We start from the raw sequence: 27,793 nt of genomic DNA on the forward strand, positions 1-27,793 counted from the left end.
TCTGTAGAGTGCTGTTCATAGGAGCCAGCGCTGGCTTAACCCCAGGTGGGCCATCAAATCACTGAGAGACTGCAGCAGCGGTGGCTACGGAGAACCCGGACTAATCGAGACAAATGGCGGGGCATCAAGGAAGGAAGCTTACAGCCAAGGAATCCAGCAACCGTCACTAAAGTTACAAGAAAGTGGGCACGTTCAGTGTAAGAAAGTCACAGTGTAGAAAGACACAAAGGAGGAAACTACTTATGAACTAATTAATGGCTCTGTGAAGTGGTTCATTAGACACTCAAGTATTTAAATACTTCTGCTCCAGTCTGACCTATCAAAATTCATGTTGTGGTATCTTATAAAGTTGATGGTTCCTCAAGTGGTAAGAAATTCTCTGCTTTTAAGAAATCGATTCATTATCTTGCGTACAGAATTCTTCTATTTCCACGGAAATTTCGATCTATGATTAGGCCAGAACTCTCGCCTGTTTTTGTAATCTAAATTTAATCTTCGATATCTTAAGTTACCCCATCCCTTGAGGTTATGTGAGTAAAATTTCTTGCGTTATTTCTCAGCTCCCCGAATCGTTATTCACGTATGATATTTTATCCTAGTTGATTTGATGGCCTTACGCCTAACCTTTTAAGTGGTTCCCTTATTACCACGGCATAATGCGAGCTTACGCTGTGACCATAAGGAGCAGGCTTCATATGTAGAGGGTGGCTGCAAATATTTAAAACAGTGAGCAGTCATTGGGTTTTGCTCGGACTTGAGATTTGTACTTGGGGCTGAAACTTTCCATTGTTTAAAACTAACATTCGGCTAAATATCACAAGGGTCCTCATACAAATTGAGAATATTTGGTACGACACATTTAAAGGAAAACATAAATTAAATTTGATCTTGAAATGTCAGGATAATTTATGGGAAAGCATCATTTATATCAGTATTATCAGAAGATTAAACGTGGTGTATTAATTTTTAACTTTTACATGAATTTTCTTTAAACGTAGAATTCTCTGAATAAATTATGTTATTGCTACACCTGATGCGTGCTGGATAAAGTGAGGCTTCTCTGCAGTGACAGTGAGTTAGATAGTTTCTTGCGATAACATGAAAGGCAATTAAGATCGGATATGTGCACCCTGTTTTAAATGTTCTTGAATATAAATGTGTAGAGAATGAATTTGTTCCGAGCTGGTTGATTACAAAATGTAGTAATATTGAATGTTGTATAAAATAACGTTTAAACTTGTGGGGTTTTAGATGGTAAGACCATAATAAGAATGCCATTATTTTAAATAATGGTGACTGATAGAGAGAGAAACGTATATTAATTAAATCAGTGTGGTAAAATATGCTCAGATTACTGTTCAGATAAATATTATTTTTATGCAATAGATTATTTCTGATACCATTTTTATATGCAAAACTTAGGTTTTACTATACGGTTTCAAATCAATAGCACGTTTGGCATTTGTACGTAAAGCAGCAGACGAGATAAGAATTATGATTTTTTTTTCAAATCCCTTGGAGTAAAGAAATAAAATGAGATTCCAGTAACAGTAACAAATTAACCTAGGTATGGGACATTGGGAATCTAGGTACGTAGAAATCGTGTGTCGGGTTAGTAGCGCACCACCAGACTAATAAAATTAGAGAAATGTAAAATAAATATTTTACTACATAGCACATCAGCGAAAAATAATAATATTGTTGTTGTTAATATTGTTATTAGACTATTCTAGCTTTGTGATAACATTGTTGTGGAGGTTTAAAGATACCGAGTTTTAATACGAGGATGAGTTTTACTGTACACGTTTGTTTGTTTTTCTGCTTTCGTTATGTATAATAACATGTACATTTATTACTCCTCTGTGTAATTATAGATATATTTATCGTTGTGAAATACTAGCATTGGTTATGTCCACTTTAATAAGCCGATATTTCAGTTGTCAGTATTTTAATATTTCTGTGTAGGGCTTTTATTTTTTCACGAACGATTGATTCGCTCGCAATATTGCAAACGCCGTATTATCTTTTGAAGTTATCAGCATCAAATGTAACCTGTTATGTATAAATGTGTAACTCGTAGAAAAATTACAGAACACGAGAGAACTGAGAATTATACCGAATTCAAATCCTATAGGCTTATTCGCTGATCAGGTTTTGGCCTTCGAGAGTCCGCCCGGCTGATTTCACCGGAGGCAATGCGTCAGACTAGCATGCAGAAGTATTCGATGCGAATTCCAACCAGAGGCTGAGAATCGTGTCTGTAGCTTCTCATCATTTTCTTTCATAAAATCGACCAAACACCTAATACCATCCAGTACCTTCCAGCTCGTCATTTAGTTTAATATTTCGTGTTATACAACATTACAGAAACTTAGCAGATGATATAACATTATAAAATTACTAAATAAACAGTTCGACAGAATTACGCTTTGTATTATAGTGCTGTGTTCATTACGCTACCGGGCGTAGCCTCAAATAAGTGCTGATAAAAAAAATCCAGTAACATATAGGTACAGTGTGTCCCAAAAAGTAATAATATATTTTTTGACACTTACATTTTCGAAATGGATCACGGGTGGGCTGGATGAAATATTTTAAAGTTCTCACCTGCTTCAGACCCTCGCGATAAGTCTTTATGTACAGAAAACTTGTTAAATAAATATTAGTAATTTGCATTGATTAACTTCCCCCACCACGAATCTTAATTGACGTCGCTCGGTCCTTGTTCTGCGAGAAACCATCTAAAAGTCGCTTTGGTCCTGACAGGACCTTAAATTGATGGGGATAACTTCAGCGTTTCACATTGTCGTCATATTTGCTATTGTTGACATTTAAACACTATTTATACAGAATTTATAATTATGTTTGTAAATTTGTTTCATACAATTTGATATTGTCTACTACGAAATGTTTCACAATAATTACTTGTGCAAAGTGGAAGCTAAACATTGATTTCGCATTGCTGCCATGTTGTTAATTTATGTTCTACAATAAGCACTTTAAAACGAATTGCAATTTTTTTTTTCGAATATCATTCCTAAACAAAATTACAACACCCTGTGTGGTTGGGGGTAGCATCTTTCGGGTCTCAGATGTTCAGGTTGATGTAATTAAGGGAATTAAACGTAATATTTGGTGTGGAATGTATTAGATTAGTGTTTATACGGAGTTTTATGAAAGCTCATTAGTTACATCGCAAATGTGTTTATGGTGAAATATACAGAGTTGATGGTAGTGGAATATGTCGATAATATAAGACTGAATTTCCTTCTGAAATGTAAGTACGCGAGAAGTGTGGTGGTATGATATAAAACACTATCAGCATGATCGTGCCAGCAGAAGATGATGAAAGAAACGGAGACTGTAGGACTTCAGCGATTGAATCAAATGTCTCTGGCTAACGACACAAAAAAAACACCGTTGTATCGTAACTAATTACAGTCATGGCGGTTGGAGGAGGTAGCTAAGCCAGAAAAGATGACTTCTCTATTTCGAACAATATTCTTGTATACACCATTTGTTACGCTCCACGAATTTGTACATCCAGTAAGGAGCGGCGTGTTCACAGGAAAAGAGGGCACCAGAATTCACAAGACTCATAAAAAACTCGTAATAATTAATCACAGAATCACAGTGTACGGGTGCCATTCTAACGCCGCTGACGGGAAGGATGTTCTTCAACTAAAGCCAATTTCGAATATAACTGCAGCCGACTTGATAATAATTTAATGCCTCCGTCGTTCCACATCCTCAATGACTGCCCTGCTGTTTTGTGTGGAGCAGGCACAAGGAATATTATTACGTCGGGGCTGACTGAAATCACAGCAGGAGAAACGATTTGTAAAGCCGTGAATGACGTGTGAATCTCAAGATTGATGTTAGTTTTCAGTTCAAATTTTGGGTTATAAGCCAGACAGACACGATTATTATAATCGTCGTAGATCAGTTCTGTGGCAATTGGACCGAAAAATTTGGTTCTTCTCGAAGTTATGAAATGGACGCACAATAGTAAGGTAGCGAATGTCAACATTCGTCCGGGAAAAAAACGCATTTTCACGTCTAATTATTAATTATTTATCCTCGAAGGACAGAGTCATTAATACATTATGGTTTGGAAGGGGAAAGGGCATGTATTAGGAAGCGATGATTACCTCATTCTAGTCACTGCCGGTATTTTCCTAGAAGTACTAAGAAAAATCACAGTAAGTCCTTTGTATAGGACAAAGCTACCTTAAACTTTATTAGAAGTAGTGACCAGGCCTCCTTTTTCAAAGGGCCTGGGTTTTAGTGTCGATTCGCATAATAACTCGCATTTTTCATGGCCACCTTCAGTCTTAACAGACAAATGCTAGGATAATATATTAAGTAGGCTCCGACCACTTTATTCCGCCATTTCCAGTTCATCATTCGGAAACATTCTCCCATTAGACTGTATAGGTCTATGAACAGCTTAATTTGGAAAGAGTAATTAAATAAATAGAGAATCTATTAATATCTGTAGGTCCAGGACACGCTAAGATGGTTGCACAATCGTGTGTAAACACATACGAAATTACTATAATTCATAGGAATTTTGTCGGTAGACCACAAGGGTTGGAACATGTTAAAAAATGTGATTTGTATCCGTGAAAGAGTAGGCCTGTAGGGAACCAAGAACGAATATCTCAAGAGATTCAAGACGACGCACCCCGGGCTTCTAAAAAGGGCAATAAATAAGAAACATAAGAACATCGGTAGCGTAATTAAAACGCGAAATCTTTCTTTAAGCGTGTAACATACTTTAGCTTCGCCATGTTGGTCTTCTACTTCAAAAGAGAAGTTGCACCACCATGCTTGTTAGCAGCTAATTAGTTCCATTTGGTTCGTGTGTCGTCAATGTGAAGGTTTGCGTACAGGTGTATCGACCGTTAATTGTATACGCCGTGTAATCGATTCTGAATCCAAGCAGCTGTTGTAGCTGCTGTTGCAAAATATTTCGCAACCCTGCTGGAAGGACGTACAATGCTCCGATTTTCCGGGACACAGGCTCTACTTTTATGGAACGGAGCATTATTGCCTGTCCATCAGTCGCCGATGTAGTGGGGTCGTTGTACGATAACAGTTAAACGATGAAAAATTTATCCAGAAATATTTGGAAGGTTTTTTTTTCTGTTTCCTCTACGCTAAAATATGTCGAGAGAGTTTGGTTTTGGTGAATATCGATTAAACTGAAGCTGAAGTTTAATTTTCTAATTTAATAAAAGGCGCGTCATATAAAAGTCATCATATAACATAAACATGCGTATTAATTTAGATTTTTATTTGAAACCTTCACCGAAATATTTAGTGTTCTGTTATTGACACTGCAGTTTCGCCTCTGCTCTGTTTTTATGGTTTACCAATTAAATCTTTATGCAGTTTGTTTGCACACGTCAATACCAAGACCGTATTTCACAGTCGGCGATTTGTGAAAGAGAGCTCATTGGCTCAGAACCCAAAAAGAGTCTATTCTGGCAAGTAGAGGGGAAGAGAAGGAACATTCGTTCGCCCCGACGGTGGTTTCGGCTCCAGTCGCCTCCAGTCGGGCGAGTCTTGTGCTCCGGTTGGCACGCGAGGCGCGTTTAGATGTGTCCTTAGTTGCGGGCCGACCGCTGTGCGCATCGGATGTGCTGGTTGCTGCATCTGCAACCCGCGTTGTGTCGCTAGGTCACTGCAGTTTATAAAGCTACCGAGTCGCTCGCTTCACGCAGATATTTTGAATTCCGCGGGTGATGTGATGTGCTTACAGTCGTTACAGTATCTAGTGGTTGTGGTGGTGGGTGGTATATGAGGGGTCGATTGGTGACGGCTTGTGTCAGAGCGTCGCTAGACGTCGTCCATGCAGGTTGTGTTCTGGCATAAGGAACGAGGAGACCCAACAGCATTTCGCTTATTACCGGGTTTTCGAATAGCGTGTGATGAGTGAGCTATGCCATCACAGCAGTGTCTTAATACTACAACTTGTGTTTTACCGACGCATTTATGATAGTTAGCTACGATTCATATTGGCCCAGATTACAATCTTTTTGGACAGAATATGGAAGATCCCCTGTTAGGTCGAGCCTTAACGCTAATTTTGTGCGTGACCCTGTGTCACAGCGCGTGGTGTGCCTCGGAGCGTCAGACACCGACCGCTTCGCTACTCCGGTACGAAGCCCCGGATGACTGTCAGTGGTGGATCCGGGAAACTTCAAGTTCCGGCGGTGATGAAGTGGCTCTCACATGTAAGCTTCGTACTGTCAACAGTGAGTTTGATACAACCAACTTCAGCGTGATCCCATCTGAACATACGACCTCGCTGAGAATAGAATGTAACAACATACTGATGTCTCGAAGTTCATTAGATGATCGGAGTTTTGTGCACTTGACTCGTCTTCGCGAGTTGATCCTAGATCACTGTAAGCTAGGACGATGGCCAGCCGGAACTCTTACGGGACTCCGAGATCTTCGGAACCTAACGGTGCGTACTTGGAACACGGACTGGCCTGCCATGAGTCTGGAGCTATCTCCTGAAAGTTTCTCTCCCGTAAGGCAACTTGAGAGACTGGACCTCAGCTACAATAACATGTGGTCCTTTCCTGAAAGCCTGTTTTGTAAGCTAACGAACCTTGTCAGTCTAAACATCAGTCGCAACCGTCTTCAGGATATCAGCGAGATTGGTTTCCGTGAGAAAGCGATTCCACCTCCTCAGCCGATGATCAGTACACAGGACGACGACGAAGACGTTGCTCCTGACGTGTCATCTCCGGCTTCCTCGCCTTGCAATTTGGATATCCAGGTGCTAGACGCTTCGTGGAATCATTTCGTTCTGATGCCCAGCAACGGATTTAGCACGTTGCGTAGATTGCGTGAACTTCGTCTGCATAACAATGAAATATCCATGGTGGCAGATCGCGCCCTAGGAAGTCTCAGATATCTGCAAGTATTTGACTTGTCTAACAACAAAGTAGTGGCTCTCCCACCAGAGCTATTCCGGGACTCTGCCCCTGTTATGAAAGAAATATATCTGCAGAATAATTCTATTAGCATTTTATCACCAGGCCTGTTCGCGAACTTAGGGCACCTCTTGGCTTTGGATCTGTCACGCAACCAATTGACAAGTGCGTGGTTCAACAGTGGTACGTTCTCTGGGCTCATTCGCCTTGTACTTCTCAATCTTTCACATAACCGAATCTCAAAACTGGATCCAACATTTTTTCATGACCTTTATACGCTGCAGATCCTAAACCTGAAACGCAACCAGCTCGAAACCATTCTGGCGGACACATTCGCGCCTATGAATAACCTACACACACTTATCTTGTCTTACAATAAAATTAGCCGCTTGGATGCTTACTCACTTAACGGCTTGTATGTACTGAGTCTCCTGTCTCTAGACAATAACTTGATGGAAACCGTCCATCCAGACGCGTTCAGAAACTGTAGCAGCTTGCAGGACCTTAACCTAAACGGAAATGCTTTGACCACCGTCCCGTCCGCCCTGAAGGACATGCGATTGCTTAGGACAGTGGATCTGGGTGAGAATGCAATTACCGACCTGATAGATCCAGGTTTCAAAGGCATGACTAATTTGTATGGGCTACGCTTGATAGGTAATCAGATAACTAATATAAGTAAAACTACATTTTCTGACCTCCCATCCCTGCAGATAATAAATTTAGCTCGCAATAGAATTCAGAATGTGGACCATGGTGCATTTAGTGCGAATTCAGATTTGCAGGCTATTCGTTTGGACGATAATTTGTTGACAGACATCAATGGCTTGTTTGTTGACATACCTAGTTTACTCTGGCTTAACATCTCTGACAACCAGTTAGAAAGGTTTGACTATGCGCTGGTACCACCAGGCTTACAGTGGTTGGATTTACACAAAAACTACATAAAAGAACTGAGAAATCACAATGAGTTGGGGTCGGAGCTCAGAATCCAAACACTGGACGCGAGTTTCAATAAGTTGACTTGTGTATCCGCCGTTTCAATCCCCGACAGCGTGGAGCTGCTATTCCTGAATGACAACCTCATCACTACAGTGGAACAGCAAACGTTTTTGAAGAAAACAAACCTCACTCGTGTGGATCTGTATGCAAATCAGATAGTCAGCATGGACCTCAATGCCCTGAGATTAACCGCTGTTGACGAGGGTCGCCCATTGCCTAGCTTCTACATCGGCGGAAATCCGTTTCAATGCGACTGCATCATGGAGTGGCTACAGCGGATAAATAAGCTGGGACATCTTCGTCAACACCCACAAGTTATGGACCTAGACAGCATTTACTGTAAGCTTATACACAACCGCTACCACACTTATATACCTCTGATAGAAGCCGAGCCGTCCCAGTTCCTATGCACCTATAAAACGCATTGCTTTGCCTTGTGTCACTGCTGTGACTTCGATGCTTGTGACTGCGAGATGACGTGTCCAACCAACTGCACGTGTTATCACGACCAGACTTGGACGGCCAATATCGTCGAGTGCTCTGGTGTAGAATACACGGAAATGCCGAGTGGCATTCCGATGGATGCTACCGAGGTCTACTTGGACGGAAACAACTTTGGCGAACTCTCTAGTCACTCTTTTATTGGGCGGAAAAATCTGAAAATCCTGTACGCAAATAATTCCAATATTGCGGCAATCTATAACCACACGTTTAGCGGTCTGAAACGACTGGCAGTTTTGCATCTGGAGAACAATCGAATTGCGGAGTTGCGTGGATTTGTTCTCGACAGCCTGGCGAGTCTCCGTGAATTATACCTGCAAGGTAACCAAATCCACGTTATAGACAACCGAACATTCATGCATCTGGAACACCTTGAAGTCTTGCGCCTTGACGGAAATCGCCTTTCAACTTTTCCAGTGTGGCAGTTCACTTTTAATCCGTATCTCGTTGAAATAGGCCTTGGCGAAAACCAATGGTCGTGCGATTGTCAGTTTCTCCACAGATTTCGTACCTGGTTACAGGGCAATTTTGTCAAGGTCGTAGATGCCAATAAGATAGTCTGCATACTTAACAATATTTCAAACATCGTGGGACCGCCGCTTGCAGACTTCAACGCCAGTTCTTGTGCCGCGTTTACTGGTGATTCTACTTCAGTTGTGCGGAATCAATTTCTTAACAGGTATCTCCCCGTGCTCCTGATTACGTTGTGTGTATTTCTAGCCTCTGCCTCTGTGGTTTGTGGGGTGTACTGTTACCGACGGGATCTTCGCGTTTGGGTATATTCTCGGTATGGGCTACGGATGTGTTACAAGACGACAGCTTTCGAAGAGGAGCAAGACCGAGACAGGTTGTTCGACGCTTACGTCAGTTACAGTGTTAAGGACGATGCTTTTGTAAGCCAGGTACTAGCAACGGGTCTCGAGCAAGGTGACCCCGCCTACCGGCTCTGTCTCCATTACCGTGATTTTAACATGAATGCTTATGTAGCAGATACTATAGTCGAAGCAGTGGAATCATCGCGAAGAACCATAATAGTACTGTCCAAAAATTTCCTGCGTTCCGAATGGTGCCGTTTCGAATTTAAATCGGCTCTACATGAGGTACTTAAAAACAGACGACGTCGCCTAATTATTATCATATTAGGGGAGTTACCACAGAGAGACTTAGACCCCGATCTGAGGTTATACCTCAAGACAAATACGTGTATTGAGTGGGGAGATAGGCTTTTCTGGCAGAAGCTGAAGTTCGCCATGCCGGATGAAAAGAGGGACTCGTGTAGCTCCAATCGGGGACACCATCACAACAGGTCGTCGGTGAACGTGTACTCAGCGGCGTCTGCAGGGCTGCCGAGTTTTGACAGGAGTCTAGGTCTGCAAAGGTCCCTGCCCTTGCCACCTCAACGTTCTCCTGGGAAGTTGCTAACGCCGTTCGTGCACAGCCACCAGAACAACCTGCAGAGTGCAGAGCGAGAGTTACCTCGGCGCCTTCCCCAGCCGTTGTGGGCGTAGCGGCTATTCCGCCGCAGGTAAGCTCTTCTCGCCGACTTAATCTGTGTTGAATGTCTGGTAATGGGAACACTTTTTGTCTTAGGCTTTACAACAGCCAGAACTTTGTCGGATGTTGTGTTTTAGAAAACTGTATTTTTATATGAATTTTTGTAGGTAGTGATTGAAAAAGAAGCAAAAATATTGAATCGTAAACGTTGATATTTGTCAGCTGTTCGTCATATGGTTGACTAGTTCACTTACCAAGCTTGCTGTTTTGTGCTAGTTACTGGATTCTGCATGCGGTTCTATTATTTATCTTATTTATCGGAAACGTTGTGTATGTTTGCCTGAGTGCATGCGTCCTGCAATTATTATAACTCACTCTGAGATTTAACCTTGATGGGAAATTTTTCTACCGGACTTCATATTCTTTTTTCGTCATTTTGTGAATTCCTTGGACAGAGGGGGCGCCGGGGGGTTTGTCGCTGGCCATTAGCAAGAAGCCAGTTTAGGTACTTTAGCTTAGGTACATAAACTTATTTTAATCTATAAAAAATATAAGAGACCTCTACCCCAACAATTGTTTTTATTAGCATAAGGGTTTTAATAAATGTTTTGAAATATTATTCTAACTTCATTACGAATTGCAGTTACGAATTCTATACGAAACAAAAATATACGGAATCGACTCATGGTTCTTGTTCTGCAAACAACCTGTCATTACAGTTAGAATTATTAACATGTACGAGATATTAAGCCACGGTGGTCTAGCGGTTAGAACGCTGGCCTTGTAATCTGGGGTCTCGGATTCGATTCCCGGCGGTGCCCGAATTTATAACTTGTGTTGGGCAAGGCCGTGGTCTAGGCAACACGGAGTTTTCCGTGGCATCCCAACAATTACTCCATTCACACACAGAAGAAGGCAATGGCAAACCACTTCTGGATCATCTGCCAAGAACGTATATGAACAGGTCCCAGTCCGAGAAAAGGATGGAAGGATCCTGTTCATATGGACCTGTCGTCAGACAGAACACTAAATAAATAAATAAATAAACGAGATATTACAGCTTGTATTTACATTTGCATACATTATCCCATATTTATTATGGCGAAATAAATTTTATAAAGTAGGTCAAAGTTTTGCCCGATTTTACTAACAAATTATTACGAGCTCAACTCAGTCGTTACGACGAAATAATCCATTATGGTAACATAATCCAAATATTCATCGCCGCTAGTACAAAAGCCCTCCATTTTACATGATTCTTAGTTCCATCCATCTCCTCACAATCCATCTTCCTAAGATCCATCGCAATATAATAGTCCCATCCACTTTTTGGACTTCCAAGTGGGTAATGTAACACGTTTTCACGCCAGTTTCTGTATGTATTTCTTATGTCCACCATGTTAACGACATGCCTAGCTTGTCATAAAGAATCCTTCTCTAAAATCTATGTTATAATTTAAACGCAGTTCGAAAATTTATCACGGCAGTAACAATTAAGAATCGGGTACTACAGTATTGGTTGCTCTGACAGTATTGACAGAAACCGGCTGTCAGATTCTTTACAATTAAGAAATGATAGTTTGATGGCTATTTGTAAGGACGCAGAATCTACTGAGGCGAAAATTCGTTTCTATATAGGTGTTCACAGGCTCTTTTGAAGTCCACTTCGAGAGGAAATAATTATACAACTTTAGTTAGTGCAGTTCAAGAGAAGATGTCCTTTGATCCCATGTCAGTATCTCCACGGCCCCAACTCAAAGCTGATGTACAGTCTCCGCAGAATATTAGATAAATATTTACTTACAGAAACTACATTGTCAGAGGATTGCAACAGCTACATGAAATATATTTAAAAGATTTTGCTGTAGGCTTTATTTTCAGTGTACAAAAGGAATATCACGCTAAATTTACTTTTTATGATAACTGTTGAGCGTTTTCTGTCTGTGCACGTAGAAGCTAGGTGTTAAAAGAGTGGATTCCAAACTACGAAACGAGATTCTTAGCACGGTGGGGCGGGAAAAGACATAATTCTCGGAGTCAGTTTCCTTTTCGAGAGAGGTCCTGTTCTTATCTTGTTGGAACATTCGGTACGACGCGTCATTAGCTTTACGCTGTCTTACCTCCTTCTACCTAAAACCTAGATTACAGTGGCAGACGAGAGACGGTACGCCCTGAGAAATGGGTGGATGGCACCCACGGGTCTACCACATTACACATGCCCTGTATCAACCAACTTTTTTTTTCGTAACCTTGGAAACTGAGCTTGACATCGACTTTATATATTCGAAATTCGTTTCTCGTCGTTTTCATTTCTGTGTTTATTGATCTCGCATCGACGAAGCGAAATTTTGAACCGGAAAGACAGCTATTAATATTTCACAGTATCAAACATCGTAAATGAAAGTAAATCTTTAAATCCACAGGATTATATGAACATTTAAATCGCCCATAAAGTCGTAAGAATATTCCTATGGAAACTGAAGCATGCAAATATTTCGTGGATAAATTAAGTAAAGTAAAGTAAAGTAAAGTTTGTCCCACTATACGCCATGTAGGCGTTTGGGGTGAGTGGAGGTATAGCTCCTCTCTTCCTTGACCCCGGCACTAGATGGGGGTGAGTGGTCAGCATCACGCCCCGGCCGGCTTTACCCCCGGGAAAGGACCCCGGTACCCATCGTAGAGGAGGCTGGGTGGGGCCCAGAGCCGGTCTGGACGCAGAGGCTAGAGGAAAAATCCTCTGCCCCCGTCGGGGATCGAACCCCGGCCGTCCAGCCCGTAGCTAGTCACTATACTGACTGAGCTATCCCGGCTCATAATATTTCGTGGGTAAAGTCGTGATAATACTTTATAGTGTTGAAATTGTTAATGTATTCTTATCGAAACTGAAACGTAATAAATCTGCAAATATAGAAAAAAAAATTCATTACTTATGAAATCGTAACAGTGTACTTATTTTGTCTGAAAGCTTCATATTCGTAAATGGACTAAATTATAAGAATATTTATCGCCTCTGAAATAAGGACAATGTCTTTCATTTTATCGAAGCTGAAATACAAATCCACAAGTTGGCAAGTGGACAAAATTTTGAATATATTTGTCGTCCAGGAAATTACAAGAATATCCTTAATGAAAGTTTTGTAAACGAGTAAAAAAGCAAGATTATTTTATTTCCATGAAATCGAATGATACTGTAATTGAAACAAATACAAATCCGCAAATGGACAAAATCTTAAAAATACACTGAAATCGTAAGAATGTTCTGTATCGAAACTGAAATATACAATAAATGAATTCTTCTCGGGCTACCATCTGTGTCACGTGGTTGAAAGGTGTAAGTTCCAAAGTTTCGAGAACCATCTCCGTCCTCGTCCTCAGGGCACTGACTTCAGTACCCGGAGGACGAGATCAGCCCTTTGGAAGGACACAGGACAACACACTACAGAAAGAAGATGAAAAAACACCCGTGCCTTGAGCGGGATTCGAATACAGATTGCAGTTTCCGAAGGTCCAAGTCTTACCCCGCAACTTGGACCGGTGTTAACATTTGACGTTGCGTAAAATTCAACGTGATGTGGTGTTTATAGAACCAGGTGACCGTGGACTATCCCGGCCCGGTGAAGAAAATTTCCTAAATGTCAGCGAGGATTTCTGTATCCTTGCCAGATACAAATTGTGCAACTCTCACACTTACTTATTGTTTGGGGGATATTTTTGTGTGGGCCTATGTAAGCTTTGTGCAAGTGTCTTAAAGCTTAGATTCACAAGTACCTCATGAGGAATGCCAACAGAATTTTATTCGGAACGCATGTAGCTAAGATGCCTCTTACAAGACACGGGAATAGATGGAAGAATAATATTAAAATGGATTTTAGAGAAACGGCATATGACGATTTTAACTGTATTGTATTTTATTTTATTTGACTCAGGATAGGGACTAAGTTTTTTTTTTATATATATATATATAAGAAGCGTTGATATACCTTCGGGTTGCATGAAAGACGCATAATTTCTTGATCTGTTAAACGACCATTAGATTGTCAAGTACTTTTATTTATGCAGTTACTTAAAACAGCTCCCTAATATATTATTCCCACATTAGTCTGTTATTCGAAACAGAACATAGTATCGTGTTGTTGAATAATTTTATTGAATTTCTAAATATTAACACCATCTGTTTTTGTTTGTTGTTTTGTGAAATTTGAGTTTTTCACTATGATGACGATTATGTTCTTCTGGGTTCTTGAACCATGTTGTCTGGTCAGTAGATGCCAGCGTTTCGGAGAAGCTATCTGACTCCATCTTTAGGGCTGAAAATCAGCAATTTTTGTACTTACCTTTTTTTCTATTCCCATGGCAGCTACAGCAGTTCATCTACCTTGGATTATGTTAAAGGAGATTAAAATGGCTGGACTATCGTTCATGGACAGTATGGTGGCCTAAGCTGACTATTCAGTAGTTACATGTTTCGTGTGATAATGGAAAAATTATTTGGCTAGTATAGAAATGCTCATGTAGTCCGGAGTCCTCCTAACTGTGCGTAGTCCACGTGGAACGAATTGTATGTATAAGAACGAGAGGGGGAGAGAGGCCTTGTAAGCCAATGATTTCTACTAACCCAAAGTTTATAGTACGTGGCGCCATTTGGCTGTTTTAAAACTACAAAACTTCAAAGAGTTTGAAAAGCATGCGGTAGACTGAAAGAGTAACATCAATAAAAAAAGACGTACGAAATAAGCGTACATGTGGTAAAATTGCAAATAAACTGATGAATGTAGTTATTTTATCAAAACCTTTAATAGAAAATAAAAGCGAACCTCGGATTTGCGTTCAGCTTGGCTTATGTGGAGCAGAAAATTACGTTTCCATTGCCTTCGGCGAGTATTTCCAGCGTGACCTCCGGGCGACTGCTCCGACGTGCTAGAAAGAATGGAATTCTGCGCCCGCTGATGCAACCAGAGCGCCCAGCTCTAATAGACCGAATTATTCCGGCGGGGAGCGATGTCTCTGTCTGGATCTGAAAGAATTTTATATCGCATTAGTAGGGACAGCTTAGTCATTTGAGTTACTTGCTACGGATTAGAAGACCGGGGATTGATTCCTATTAGATGTGAGATTTTTGTATCAGAGGAGTGATCAAATCGCAGCCCTCCGATGTGTTTTGGGGGCCCGACTTCGTGAAGAAATATGTCACCTTTTTGTTGAATCCGGAGGTCCATTGCCGTGATCATAAAAGCCCGCCATTGGGCTCCATCGTGGAACAGTTGGCCACAATCTGACCCTGCCCATCCTGTTCCCCTAACTACCCTCTTAATATTGTCCACCCCTCATATTGCCATGTCTTTGGAATGGTGTTTTCCTCCAGATTTTCCATGCGCGCTACATCACCTGATTATCATCGTCCTCGATTTGATAATCGTAATAATATTTGATGTAGGATAGAAATTATGAAACTCATAATTGCACAATTTTCTTCAGCCTCCTGGCACTTCGTCTCTCTTAGGTCCACACGTTCTCCTTAGCACCCTGTTTTTAGAGCCCCTTTTAGTCCTTAATATGAGAAACCAAGATTCACATTCATATAAAACAACATTTATAGTTATAGTTTTGCATGTTTTAATATTTGCGGTTTTTGGTACGGACAATGAAAAATATTAAAATTCAAATGTGAAAGTAAATTTGTCTTAGAGCCTATTCATTACACCAGGAAGGCGTATGGAATAAGTGGAGGAAATCTTCACGCCTTATTAACCCCAGTGTTAGATGTAAACGTTTTGCTTAGGTAGCGTTCGTTTCATCTGAATTGAAGGAGCCCTGGAAAACTTTAATAGTTACCTGCTTGTATTATGAAGGAAATTCACTCAGATCTCGGCCGTGTTACCAGCTATCCTCACTGATATCCATAATTATTCTCAGTCTCTCCAGGTAGGTTCAAATAAGCTCCAATCTCATGTTTACAAATCCTTGCTTATTCATCTTTCAAAATCAGATTCCGAAATAATTTGACGTGACAGACCTATTTAATTGAAACATCATCGTTAATTAGCTATCCGAATGGAGGTGTGTTTGTTCTCTATGAATGATGATACATTCACGTAATCTCTGTTCTCCGTAACCTTTAAATTTTGACTTTTCTATCAGCAGTTAACGCATTCGGCTACACCAGATGCTTTGTTACGTCATGGAATTACTTCGAAACAGAAATGGGGTGTCTTCTTTCATATCGTTAGCTACTCTGAATCTTCCCATTTGATGCCACGCTACATAATCTCTGCAGTTGAAATAGCTCACTTTAGTAATCTAAGAATCAATTTGTGTAATGGGGATCACTTTTCGCGTTTTAAATTTGTTTTATAAACAGAAATTGCAAAGTGGCTGAACATTTGAAAATGTTAGTGTTATGGAATGCTGTGATGTGTACTTCTTATCTACCATAAGTCGTAGCTAAATTATAAGCATGTAAACGGACAGCTTTGTTAAATAAATTATTGGTAAGAAGATATGTTAGCACAGAATTGTAACGGTAGAAGGAAATGTCTTGAAAATATGTCGATTTTGCTCTTCTGGGTTGTAATTCTGTGGAATATACCGATGTTTGGGACAAATATTCTGCCTCCATCATCAGTTCTGAAGGTTGAAACAGTATTTTCCCTGAGACCTTACAACTTACGTACAAATTCACAGGCGTTACAAGCCCTTAAATCTTCACCGCCGTGAGTACGCATCTGGTACCTTGTTAATATGTTTCTATATACACTAAACCCTCGTTCAACGCGGGGTTTACGTTCCTCGATAAAGGCACGTCGGTTAAATCCGCTTTAGACAAACTTAAAACCTTATAGATTATGTGGAGATTTGAATTCTCGCCCTGAGAATAAGCGATAAACATAGTCTGAGGGTGTCAGAGATCAGAGTGCTCATGAAAATATATAGATCTGAGGGGGAAGAAATGGAGAAAATTGCGTGATGAAAACTTTACAATTTGATACTCTGCATCTGATATTATTAGGGTTATTAAACCCCTAAGGAGTTCTAAGTTGATAAGACGTGTAGTACCTACGGGATAGATGAGAAATACAAGCTTTAGTCCGAAAACCTGATGAGATGAGAATATGTGGAGACATTTGTAGTGGACTAAATTTACATGGCTCAAGATAAGCCTGTGATTCAGTGACGGACTTTTGTAAACACTGTAATGATGCTCCTTCTGATTTAATTAACGCACAGAATTTCTTGACGACCTCAGAAAGTGTTAACATTTCCACGACAACCGCTACGTCGTGGGTTTGTTGTATGAATCACTGCCTTGTCTTTCCTTTTATAACTGTTGTGCAAACGAACTTCTACAATGTCTGAGCGTCATTAAATAATGTTATGACGACTTCCACGTGTCACAAATGTCGTGTTCGGCCTCGTTGTGTGTGCACATGTGTGTGTTTTCCCATATAGAATGGATTAATGATGAGATTGGTCGAAAAAGTAATTCAAAGTGACAGAAAAAAATAATCTTTTCGAAATCAATAAACATCGTAACATTCTGAAGATATTAATCCGTGACAGCTAAGGAAGAATATATAGTTCAATTTGATTTCAGAAATTGCGTTTAATAACTTTTATGTCTGTAGCCACGTCTTAACCTTTGGTCCCTGAAGCTTATCGCTTTGTGTTCTGGTGAATAACTAAAGTTTGGTCCCGACCGGTGCGATCTCATAAGCGAAAATTAATTGGAAACGATTTAGCACAGTGCCAAGTGCTTAAGTTCTCTTTAGTGTTTCTACATGAATGAATCCTTAACTGGAATTGGGATCGCACTCATTAGGAACCTAAATCTCTTCTTCTGGGATAGAGAGGTGGGGGTTCTAATAAAACCTGTTTGATTGAAACAGCTCGATTCAGTAAAGGTTGTCAATCTATTAACAAAATGAGAATTCGATATTAATAATTTTCAACATATAAGGACTGTTAGGCTAAAAATTATTGTTTTTAGGTGGTGTTCACTCTCTATCGTGAGTGAAGAAGACTTGGACTCATGACGACATATTTCGGACATCATGTCTTAAAATATATTGTCATCATACACACTTATATATCCAAAAAATCATAAATTATATCGTAAGGATGAGTAGACACGCTCAAGTGCACGAATTTATAAAAAAAAACCTTTTATGCGCAGACGGTTGTTTAGTAATACGAATACAAATTAATTTCTTCCACAGCGTGACGCTCCGATATAATCTTGGGTGACAGCTTTTTAAGGAAGAATCTTCTTAGTGGAATTAGTAATTATACTAAAATAATCGATGAATTAAATGTCAAGATTCGGCAGACTTCTTGTTTGTGAAGTGATGAACATGACAGTACCAGAAAGTGGAAACAGTTGACGCAAAGTTCAGAGAAACCATGCGTTATGCTGGTTGATCTGTTTCCACGTCAACTTCGTGTCAAAGTTTGGAACCTTTGCCAATTTCATGTTCTCCGAGCTAATGTTGTATGCAAAGGTGCAAACAACAAAGGCTTGCCATATAGTTCAGCAGGGTGGAGAGATATGTCAGATAAAATAATTGAGTCTCTGAGTGGATGAAGGGAACTGTTCCAAATGTTCGTATCACTTCTCATTTAAATTAAAGTGCACAGGGCACTTATAAATCCATAAAATTAAGAATTGATATGATGAGAATATTCACTGCATTTCTTGTAGTAATTGTTAATTGTGAATATTAATAACGCAGAATAAGTAAAGTAAACTGTTTTTGTGGTTTTATCGGGTTTAGGAAATTTGGAATGACTTCTTTTTGAATGCAGCGTTTCAATTTTAGAATGTTCTTTCGTTGAATTTTAGTTGAGACCTTCAATACCAAATTTTATTGAAATCCGTCTTGTAGTTTAGGATATTGAAGATTTGAACAGACACGACTCCGTGATATCCGTTCATTTATGGACTTCCTCCAAGAATTTCACACTGAGATACAGAGATTTAGCTACTCGTCAAGCACTGAACTTGGGGATTCAAACCTCGCCGTATGGCATCCAGTGGAGTATAAATCCGCTGTGAACCTCTGATCGCACTTAAGAAGCTGTGTCTTTTAGGGGCAGCAGATTCCTTTTCACAACTTCCTTCAGACTCACGTTGAGTCCACCCACCTACCTGTCGAACGGCTTTTGTTTTTAGGTATTCATACTTCAATGCAAGATACTAATATTTCACACCCATACAAACCAACAGACAGAATTATTGTTTTATACATCCTGAGCTCCTACGTGTTGTAAGGTGTACCATATGGAATAATAAATTTATGAAGGTCTCACGTCGCTAAAAATGTGGGTTGTGAAGCCGTGTTGTCTTGAAGCTGGTTAGAAACGTTTTGAAGGAACGTATCGATTGTCTCACATCATGGAAGATGATAAAGAGTTTTTAAACTGAATAACATGTGTCACCAGAACATGTGTTAATATCACAGATTGTAGATGGTGCGTGTGTCTTGAATAATTTTATCTTCACGTCTGGCCAGTAACAGTGTACAATATTCTGCATTCCATGATTCTGCATAATAGAAATTAGTCGGCTGTGTCAAAGGGACAAGGGCTGCTGTTAGGAGGGGGTACGTTATTCTATGCAGCTGCTCTGAGCAGTACCGGCCAGACATTATTTTTTGCCCAGAATGGTGTTGGGAGGTGAACGGGGAGTGCAAAGAGCAAGTTAACCCTCTTTTGTCACTGCATATATCCCCCACTATTGGACCCCATTTCAGAAAAAAACCACTGAAAAAACCTTCCTCCCAGCATTCTGTAACCCTGCAATTTGGGAGTTCAGTTGAATAGGGTTCATGATAGTGGGTTCAGATCCAACGAACACAACGCACTGTAAAATGAAGGTTGAGTGGGTCCTTATTGCTTCTTAGTTCACGAATGACACTGATGTAACATGTTACATACAGTGTACGTATCTTAAACTGTGTCGCTTACACTCTTAACCAATTGCACGAAAAAATGATTGTCTACTTTCAGTGATGAGTACAGTGCATGCTAAACGTTGTTATGCCCAGTGCTGATGCCAATTCGTGGAATATTTGGATTAAAATTATTATTGAATATATGTCATTATATATAAAGGAAATTTGAGTGAGTGTGTGGGTTTGTTTTAAAGGTGTTGCAGTAAAATTAAATGAAGTATGGTTATAGATAATTTGTTTACAGAATCTGAAACTTGTCAAAGTTTTTTTTTTTTTTTTTTTTTTTTTACTTCAGTAAAGTTTCGAAAATAATGCATTTCAATTCCGAAAGCTTTTATTTAGAACACAGGACCTTATGTTATCGACGTAGACAGTATCACTTTCTTCAAATGTGTTTATTAAATACGTGATGTAGGAAATAACGATCAGTTCTGTTCTCTATGTATTATTATACTTTTCTGAAATCTGTTTTCCGTGTTCCTTCGGATTCAGTACGAGTATTTCAATTATTTTCCTATTCTGGGCAGCTGCTGGATGCCTTTCGATACTTCCGCAAGATTTAACATTAAAATAACAATAAAATTAAACATAAGCACATTTAAAAAAAATAAACGTTACATAGTGACTTCCCTGCACTATAATTTTCGAACACTAAAGTCGCGGGTTCGAATCTTGCTTGAGACATGGATGCATATTCTGTGTAAGCAGATGCCTTGCAATGTGGCGACTCTCCGCCCAAAGGGTTCTGCACAGTTTTGTTAAGTTTTAGTATCTGCTTCAAAATTACGTTTTCATTAGACTAATACGCTATAGCTATTCCTTTAATTAACATGAATTGCGCGATGTTTTTAAATTATATTCAACCTCTTCATCAGGATATTGATGAAAATCTTTAAATTTCATGGCGTTGGTATCTGAAACAGGCATACGAGATATTTCCAATTTCGATAATGCCACTTGGGCAACTCCACTTCAGACCTCAATTTTTAATTACCTTTCATGTCAACATCATTAAGGGTAAAGACTGTTCATCTATCCATTACCAAATAAGTTTGTTGCCTGTGCTTTCCGTGTCCATAGGCTATGTAAATATAGACTCCTACCGGCAGAACTATCAAAGCCTTCTAATTTAATTAAATGGCATCTTAGTTTATCTACAGTTCAGGCTGTACGTGGGCATGACTTGAGTCTGCATATAACGTTCAACTAGAAAATTAATTAACTACTGTGACGAGGACATCCCGTTTACAGACAGGCAGTTTGAATACCAACACAAGTTAGGTCTGTTGGATTCAAAGATGAAACCATCTTTCAGCTGAATGTAGCAAATGTACCTACCTATACTCATTACAATAATTTGACCATCATGATTCAATATTTGAAGTGTCTGCAAGTATACAGTATAAGATCATTCCGTGTTCCCACTTTCCTTCCGTTCTGTATTTTTCGTGGTTGCTAGGAGACCATAAAAGATTTTATGCATGAAGCTATCTCTGGTAACAGAAGTCGCTGTCTAACCATGTACCGTTCAGTGCATAAAACGATGTTCAGTCTGCATGGTTACTGATAGAAGACACGATTTGCTGCTTAAAGCGATCTGACCGACTTCGTCGTTATATAAATCAAATTGTCTACTGTTTCATACAAAAGCGATGTAGTTTATATTTACAAACTTTCTGGTCTCTGCGGTAAATAATAAGAAACACTTGCGAAAGAGCCAAATCTTCATTCGTATTTCTCATAAAGACAATTATAACGAATTAAAATTTCTTATTTATTACGTCATTCCAAATAATATACATTCCTGTTGTCTGATCTACCGTCCCTTTGTATAATAATTGCTTTATACGTTAAACGGCTGCCAAGCATCGAAAGAGCAGTAGACACATCGTTTTGTGTACAATGAAAAGTCGCCTATGGCCGCTTAGTAGCTCAGTCAGAGACGGACAAATGGAGACAATTAAAGGCACAAAAGAAGTTTGTGTCGGCCTTATGCTCTTAGAATCAGAACCCAGTAACGAGAATAATTATGTATTTACTTCTTGCCTTGTAGACTACTTTGTATTCCAAGAAGTTAAAGTGCCCTGTGGTTGAAGACTGCTGTCTTATGGATTATTATACCGTGTAGTCTGGTGGATGTTACCGACGTTTCATCAGAGGTCCTTGCTGCCTTCATCATCAGGGTGATGAAACTTCGGTAAACATCTACCAGAGTACACGGTTCAGCAACCCAGAAGACAGCAGTCTTCAGACTCACCGTCGTGAAAACCTCAAATCCCACATGCCCTGTGGTTGTTTGCACTGTTCATGAAGTTTCATTAGTGATTCATGTGTCTGATACATACTTAGATACGAGGTGCGATCGGAAAGTTTCAAGACTGTGTCAATAGACGGCGAACCGGATGTAGTACGAGCTTCTGCCGCTAGGGGGTGCGGCCTACATTCATAGTGAATCAGTGTGCCAGCCGGCATCATCGAATTAGCATTTGTTTCTTAGTTACGGGCGTTTTGGTAGTGCATTACACCGACCCTCCTGCGATTTCGGAATGGCGTGTGCATCAAATTTTGCCAAAGACTCGCCAAAACGGAAACCTATGAAATGCTAAAGCAAGCATTTGGGGAGTCCGCAATGGGTCGTGCACAAACTTTTGTGTGGCATTCACGTTTTAAAAATGGCCGAACCTCTGTCGATGATGACGAGCGTTCTGGACGACCATCTTCGAGCACAACGCCCGAAAATGTTACGAAGATTCGGCAGGCCATTCACGAAGATCGACGTCGTACCATCAACGACTTGTGCGACATTGTTGGGATAGGCTATGGGACCTGTCAGCTGATTCTAAAGGAAGAACTCCACATGCGACCCATCATGACAACGCGCCAGCGCACACCGCCCTCAAAGTTCGGCAGTTTTTGGCCTCAAACACCATGGCCGTCATCCCGCACCCTCCTTATTCGCCGTGTGACTTCTTCCTCTTCCCAAAGATGAAAATTCAGCTAAAGGGAAGGAGATTTGAGACAATAGAAGAGATTCAGGCAGAATCGCAGATGGTGCTTGACAGGCTGACAAAGAAAGATTTCCAGGGATGCTTCCAGGCTTGGCAGCGGCGCTGGGATCGTTGTGTTCACTCCCAGCGGAACTACTTCGAGGGTGATGGATGAATTTAATACCTGAGATAAGTGTACGGGTTTTTATAGGCGCAGTCTTGAAACTTTCCGATCGCACCTCGTACGTGTAGTTAGTTCATTTTAAGATAACTGGTGCTAAATCGAGTACCTTGGCTTTAGAGCTTGACATGTCAACTCTTTCCAGACCTGGAACTAAATCACTTTTTATTGTCGACTGGCGTGTCACAAGATTATAAATGAGGACATTTTATTAAAACGTAATGGAAAGTTATTAAAATGCTGTTAAATTATGCGTATTATTTTAATAAAATTATATATATATATATATACTCTCTGCTTTTTTAAAGAGTATCGGTGAGTAGTGAGTTGACCCTGCTTTTTCTTGAGTTTTCTTCTTTTTAGTATCAGTACCTGTTTTTTCCAATTATTATGCGTCACTTCAAGTGTTTATAAAATTTATCCGTTATGTGTGTCTTTACACATATTACAGAAAAATATATAAAGTTATGGAGCTAATTGGACTCTTTCAGGGCACGGCTTTATAGAATGCTTTCCTGCACTCCGTTTAGCAAGGGCGAGGTAGGTTTTAACTATCAGCGTTTAAAAAAATATTGTATAACATTGGATAATCCCTTTAAAGCCCAATGGAGACTATGTGACTTACCTGATTCAAGAATTAGTTTTTCTTTATTTTGTATGTATGGGTTTCATATCATTCTCAGTGTAAACAGGGATTATATCATTGAACATTATTTGTCTAACAAATTGATCTCTGTAAAGGTGAAGTGTTGTGTTTACTTTACGGTACGGACTGAGTTCGGTTTCAAAGGGTTAGTGACGTTAGCGACATTTATGTATAAATGCTAATAGGAACCCTTAGATTTTCATCCAGAAGATCCTCTGGAGTTTCCAACTGCAGCGTCACAAACGAAGAGAGAATAAGTAGTATATTCAAAGTGTGGGCGAAACAAGAAAAAGTCAGCCATTTCGCTCTTGGTGTAGCATTGATGCAGGAAATACAATCTGATGGTGATTTGTTCGAATCCCGGTTCTACCACAGAGATTTTGGAACGTCCCCCATCAGCAACAGATGGCATATTACATACATGAATTATGGATTTGTGTTGGACATTCAATGATTTATGTGAAGTTAAACTCGGACAAACGTAGAATCTCCCCCTTACTTCAAACAGGATATGTGTTGTCGACAGAGCCTTGGTATCAGTTGCATACAAGCATACAAACTTTACGTAAGAGTGGACTAAAACTCTTATGTACATATTCATCCTTTATAGGCCTAATTATTGGACATTCACGGTGATGTGTTTTTTAATTTTTTTCGTTTCATAACCCCTTGTTTTCCGCATCCCGCCTTCAATCCTCAGAAGATATTATGTTTAAGGGGTTATTTAAGTACATACAGAAGGGCATTGGTTAATTCGGTGATGAACCTTCTGGTTCCCTAAGCCATCTAGTTAGTTGTGAAGATCATGTGACATATTTCGGTAAACTCTGTCCGTGAATGTATATGCCTTATGGTGTTCTAAGCGAGCTCAGCTAAAATGCGTCTGGTATGATAAATACAAATTTGGTATGAATAAATTGTTGTGTGGATGAAGCAACATGTTTCATACATACATGTGTGTGCAGTATAAAATTTCGCTGAAAATCTGAAAGGAATTTGGTATTTTCAAAATCTAGGCATGGATGTAAGGATGTAAGTTAAAGAAATAGGACGTTACGTTGTAGACTGGATTCAACGGGCTCAGGGTATTATACATCGGTGGGCGTCTGTGAATACAGCAAAGAAATTTATGATTGTATGAAAGACCAGGAATTGACAAGCTTGTTAAGAGAGTATGATTTCCGTTGAGTTGATTATGTGTGTAGTCTATGCAAAGCATGTGTACTTACCTATTTACGGTTTTGTGTGAGTAGAATTTTTTAAAATATTTCCTTAATAATGTATTTATAATATTAGGCCTGATCGGGATGCGTTGCTTCGAAGTCATAAATCGAGTACGAACGGTGTACTTGGAATATATATAAATTGTGTCTTGAGTTCTGCCTGCGATATGAGTTGCCTGCTAAATTGTTACATTATTTTTATTAAGACTTCCTTCCAGGGATCAGTCCTATTGGCAAATGCGTTGTTCGCTTTCCAACTACGTTGCACTGATACGAATATAGTTCACATTGACTTTCCTTTTACACTTTCGTTACGTCTTACATTCTGCCCTGACCATGTCAATAAATGCTAAACAATACACTGAATATAAGAAATTGGTGTACGAGATTATAGGGCATAATTGTATTCTGGGTTCGTTTCTGGGGCGACGGGAACTATGTCGAGTCCGGTCTGTGAGCCAGGCTTATTCATTGCACGACTCACATAGTTGTCACGTCGCTGAGGTTGTCATGGTAATAGTTAAATTCCTTAAAGCTAAAGTGGCATAAGCCGTATTCTCTTAATGTTGTATAAAATGAGGTTTTTCGTTAATATTAAATGTAGAATGTGTTTGTAATGGGGTGTACTTATTAGAAAATGCTATTAGCTGCAGTACAAATGTGTTTTCATTTATTTCAGTGAATAAATTGAATACAATTTTGTAAAAGAGGAACAACTAGTAAACTTCTGAAGACTGAAGTATTTTGTTAGTCAGTAGGTATAAGCCACTGTTTTAACGTGTTGTGGTTAAATTTTGTGTGTGAATGAAACAATTATGTCGCCCACGAAAGGAATTAATTTTTGAGATGCTTCGTAACTTTGACATGCGCGTGTTTTCTGTATGAGTAAACAAACAAATTATCACCACTGTTGTTAGGATAGTGAAATCAAAAGAGGCTACCGTGGCTGAGCATTTATTTAGGATGGATAAACAATGAATATATATATAGTCCTACAGAATTATGATGGCGAAACTTGTTGGACAGCATCTACAGGCTGATTCAAAACTCTCCATTTATAGGGAATAATGTTTCTTTAGAATTCGAAATGCAATTACGCTCATAACACCAGGTGTGTTAACGCGAGTTCACCATGAGTGGAGAGACTCATCTGTATGTGTTTTCAAAGGAATGGCAACCATGTAGAGCATGTTTTGTGAATAAAGTGAAAGTTTGTTAAATAGTGGCAATTTTTTCTTATGTAAGGAGACTTTTGAATCAGAGGAGGAGGTGTGATAACATGTAATATGAATCTTAAGAAAATTGAATTAAGTCAGTTAGAAGACTGCTGTGGATAGAGGATATTACTAAAATGAAGCTATCATAAATAAAATGTGAAAGCCTGGAGTTCATTCAACTGTCTTGTGCAGTAGAAATATTTGGAAAATGCTTAGGTTTAATCGGTATACTTCTGCGTTATTTCTCTTTATTTCCTATACCACAGGAACTCAGTTGTCAAAATTCAGTTCGCGTTTGTGAAACCTACTAGGGAATCTGTGGCTGAAGTGGTCTACCTTTTTCTCGCAGCACAATGGCTGGCATTTGGGACTTCCCTTCTGGTATGGTTACATTCTTTGCTACTTGCGAGTAACACAGGACTGATATACGTCACCATTCAAGAGGCAGGAACACTGACGATGCACCAAACTGTCACAAACAGGAAATAGGCTCGCAAGAAAAATGGTTTAGAAGCTATTGTATAGTATAGAATTGTCAGGCGGGGCGCTGGGTCAGAGGCGTGACGTGCTTGATTGATTACCCTCCCACTCTCATAGTATTCCAAAATCGAAAGTAAACGTATGAACCACACACTTTCCAAGTTTCGCACTTTTATCCGACAGAATTGTTGTATGGCGCATAACAGAGGCAGGATCCATTAACGGTACTGATGAGTATTTACTGAAGGGTTTTGTACTTAAAATACACTCACATTGTAGTAATTATTGGGAATTGAAGTGTAATAGGACTAATATCGCACATTGTTCGTTAAAATATACACAATTTCAGCACATTTTGTGAGTTCAGAAAACCTGAAGTCATACTTACAGCAGTGTTCTAGTGATTAGCGTACAAGTTTGGTAGATTCTACTTTTTTATAAGAATTGTAACATGTAGTCGGACAAGACACTTCTCAAATAGCATGTTTTAATATAAGCTATATTTAAATTGTATGTTTTATAATATACGCATTTAATTATTTTTTAAATATTGTCTGTTCATTTTAATTGAACTCCATAAAAACTTAAAGTTAGTGGAATTCAGAGAATAATTCATATTTATATTGTCCACATTTTCAGTTATGCCAACTTCACTTAAACTAAAACTGTTTGTTTTTCTTTCCATATTATACGCTTTTGTTTCAAGGATGATGTTCACTATAAATTAATACGAAAGAAGAAGAAATCTATCGCAGGATGCAGTCTACTCTAGCATAGTCTAGTCTAGCCTAGTCTAATCTAGCCTAGTCTAGTCTAGAATAGTCTAGTCTAGCCTAGTCTAGTCTACTCTAGCCTAGTCTAGCCTAGTCTAGCCTAGTCTAGCCTAGTCTAGCCTAGTCTAGCCTAGTTTAGTCTAGTCTAGTCTAGTCTAGTCTAGTCTAGCCTAGTCGTAAGTGGCGTGAAGTTCTGAACTCGTGTGAAGGATACAAACTAGTGACTGTTCTTGTAGCTGTGAGAAACCTGGCTTTACTAATAAACTATTAAACTATGTTAATAGAATTCGTGATTCTTATTGAGGGAATTTACTGTATGCTAGTGGCTGTTAGGCAGTCTAGCCGGATTCGAAAAGGAACAAACATTACTCATAATGAATTCGAAGTAG

The 27,793-nt window shown here is 39.5% G+C and overlaps 1 protein-coding gene across 10 annotated transcripts in view; it reads left to right on the forward strand.

Annotated features, from left to right (window-relative positions):
• The window catches only part of Toll-6 (Toll-like receptor 6), a 451,300-nt gene that overhangs the window by 268,300 nt on the left and 155,207 nt on the right, over nt 1–27,793 (forward strand). For 3 of the 10 annotated variants that reach the window (XR_015534545.1, XR_015534546.1, XM_087346522.1), the window contains exon 1: nt 5,594–9,981. The exons of 6 other annotated variants lie outside the window; for them this stretch is intronic. Coding sequence is in view for 1 of the 4 variants with exons in the window: in XM_087346522.1 (XP_087202648.1) it covers nt 6,056–9,964 (3,909 nt within the window). In the remaining 3 variants the exon portion in view is untranslated. Of the gene's footprint in view, nt 1–7; nt 228–5,593; nt 9,982–27,793 lie in introns of those variants that run through there. One more of the 10 variants, XR_015534554.1, reaches the window with a different exon arrangement.

This window comes from Zootermopsis nevadensis, unplaced genomic scaffold (genome assembly GCF_977971745.1).
Source record: "Zootermopsis nevadensis isolate Lab colony 2312 unplaced genomic scaffold, Znev_1.0 Znev_ptg000010l, whole genome shotgun sequence".
In the NCBI taxonomy this organism is placed as follows: Eukaryota; Metazoa; Arthropoda; class Insecta; order Blattodea; family Termopsidae; genus Zootermopsis; species Zootermopsis nevadensis.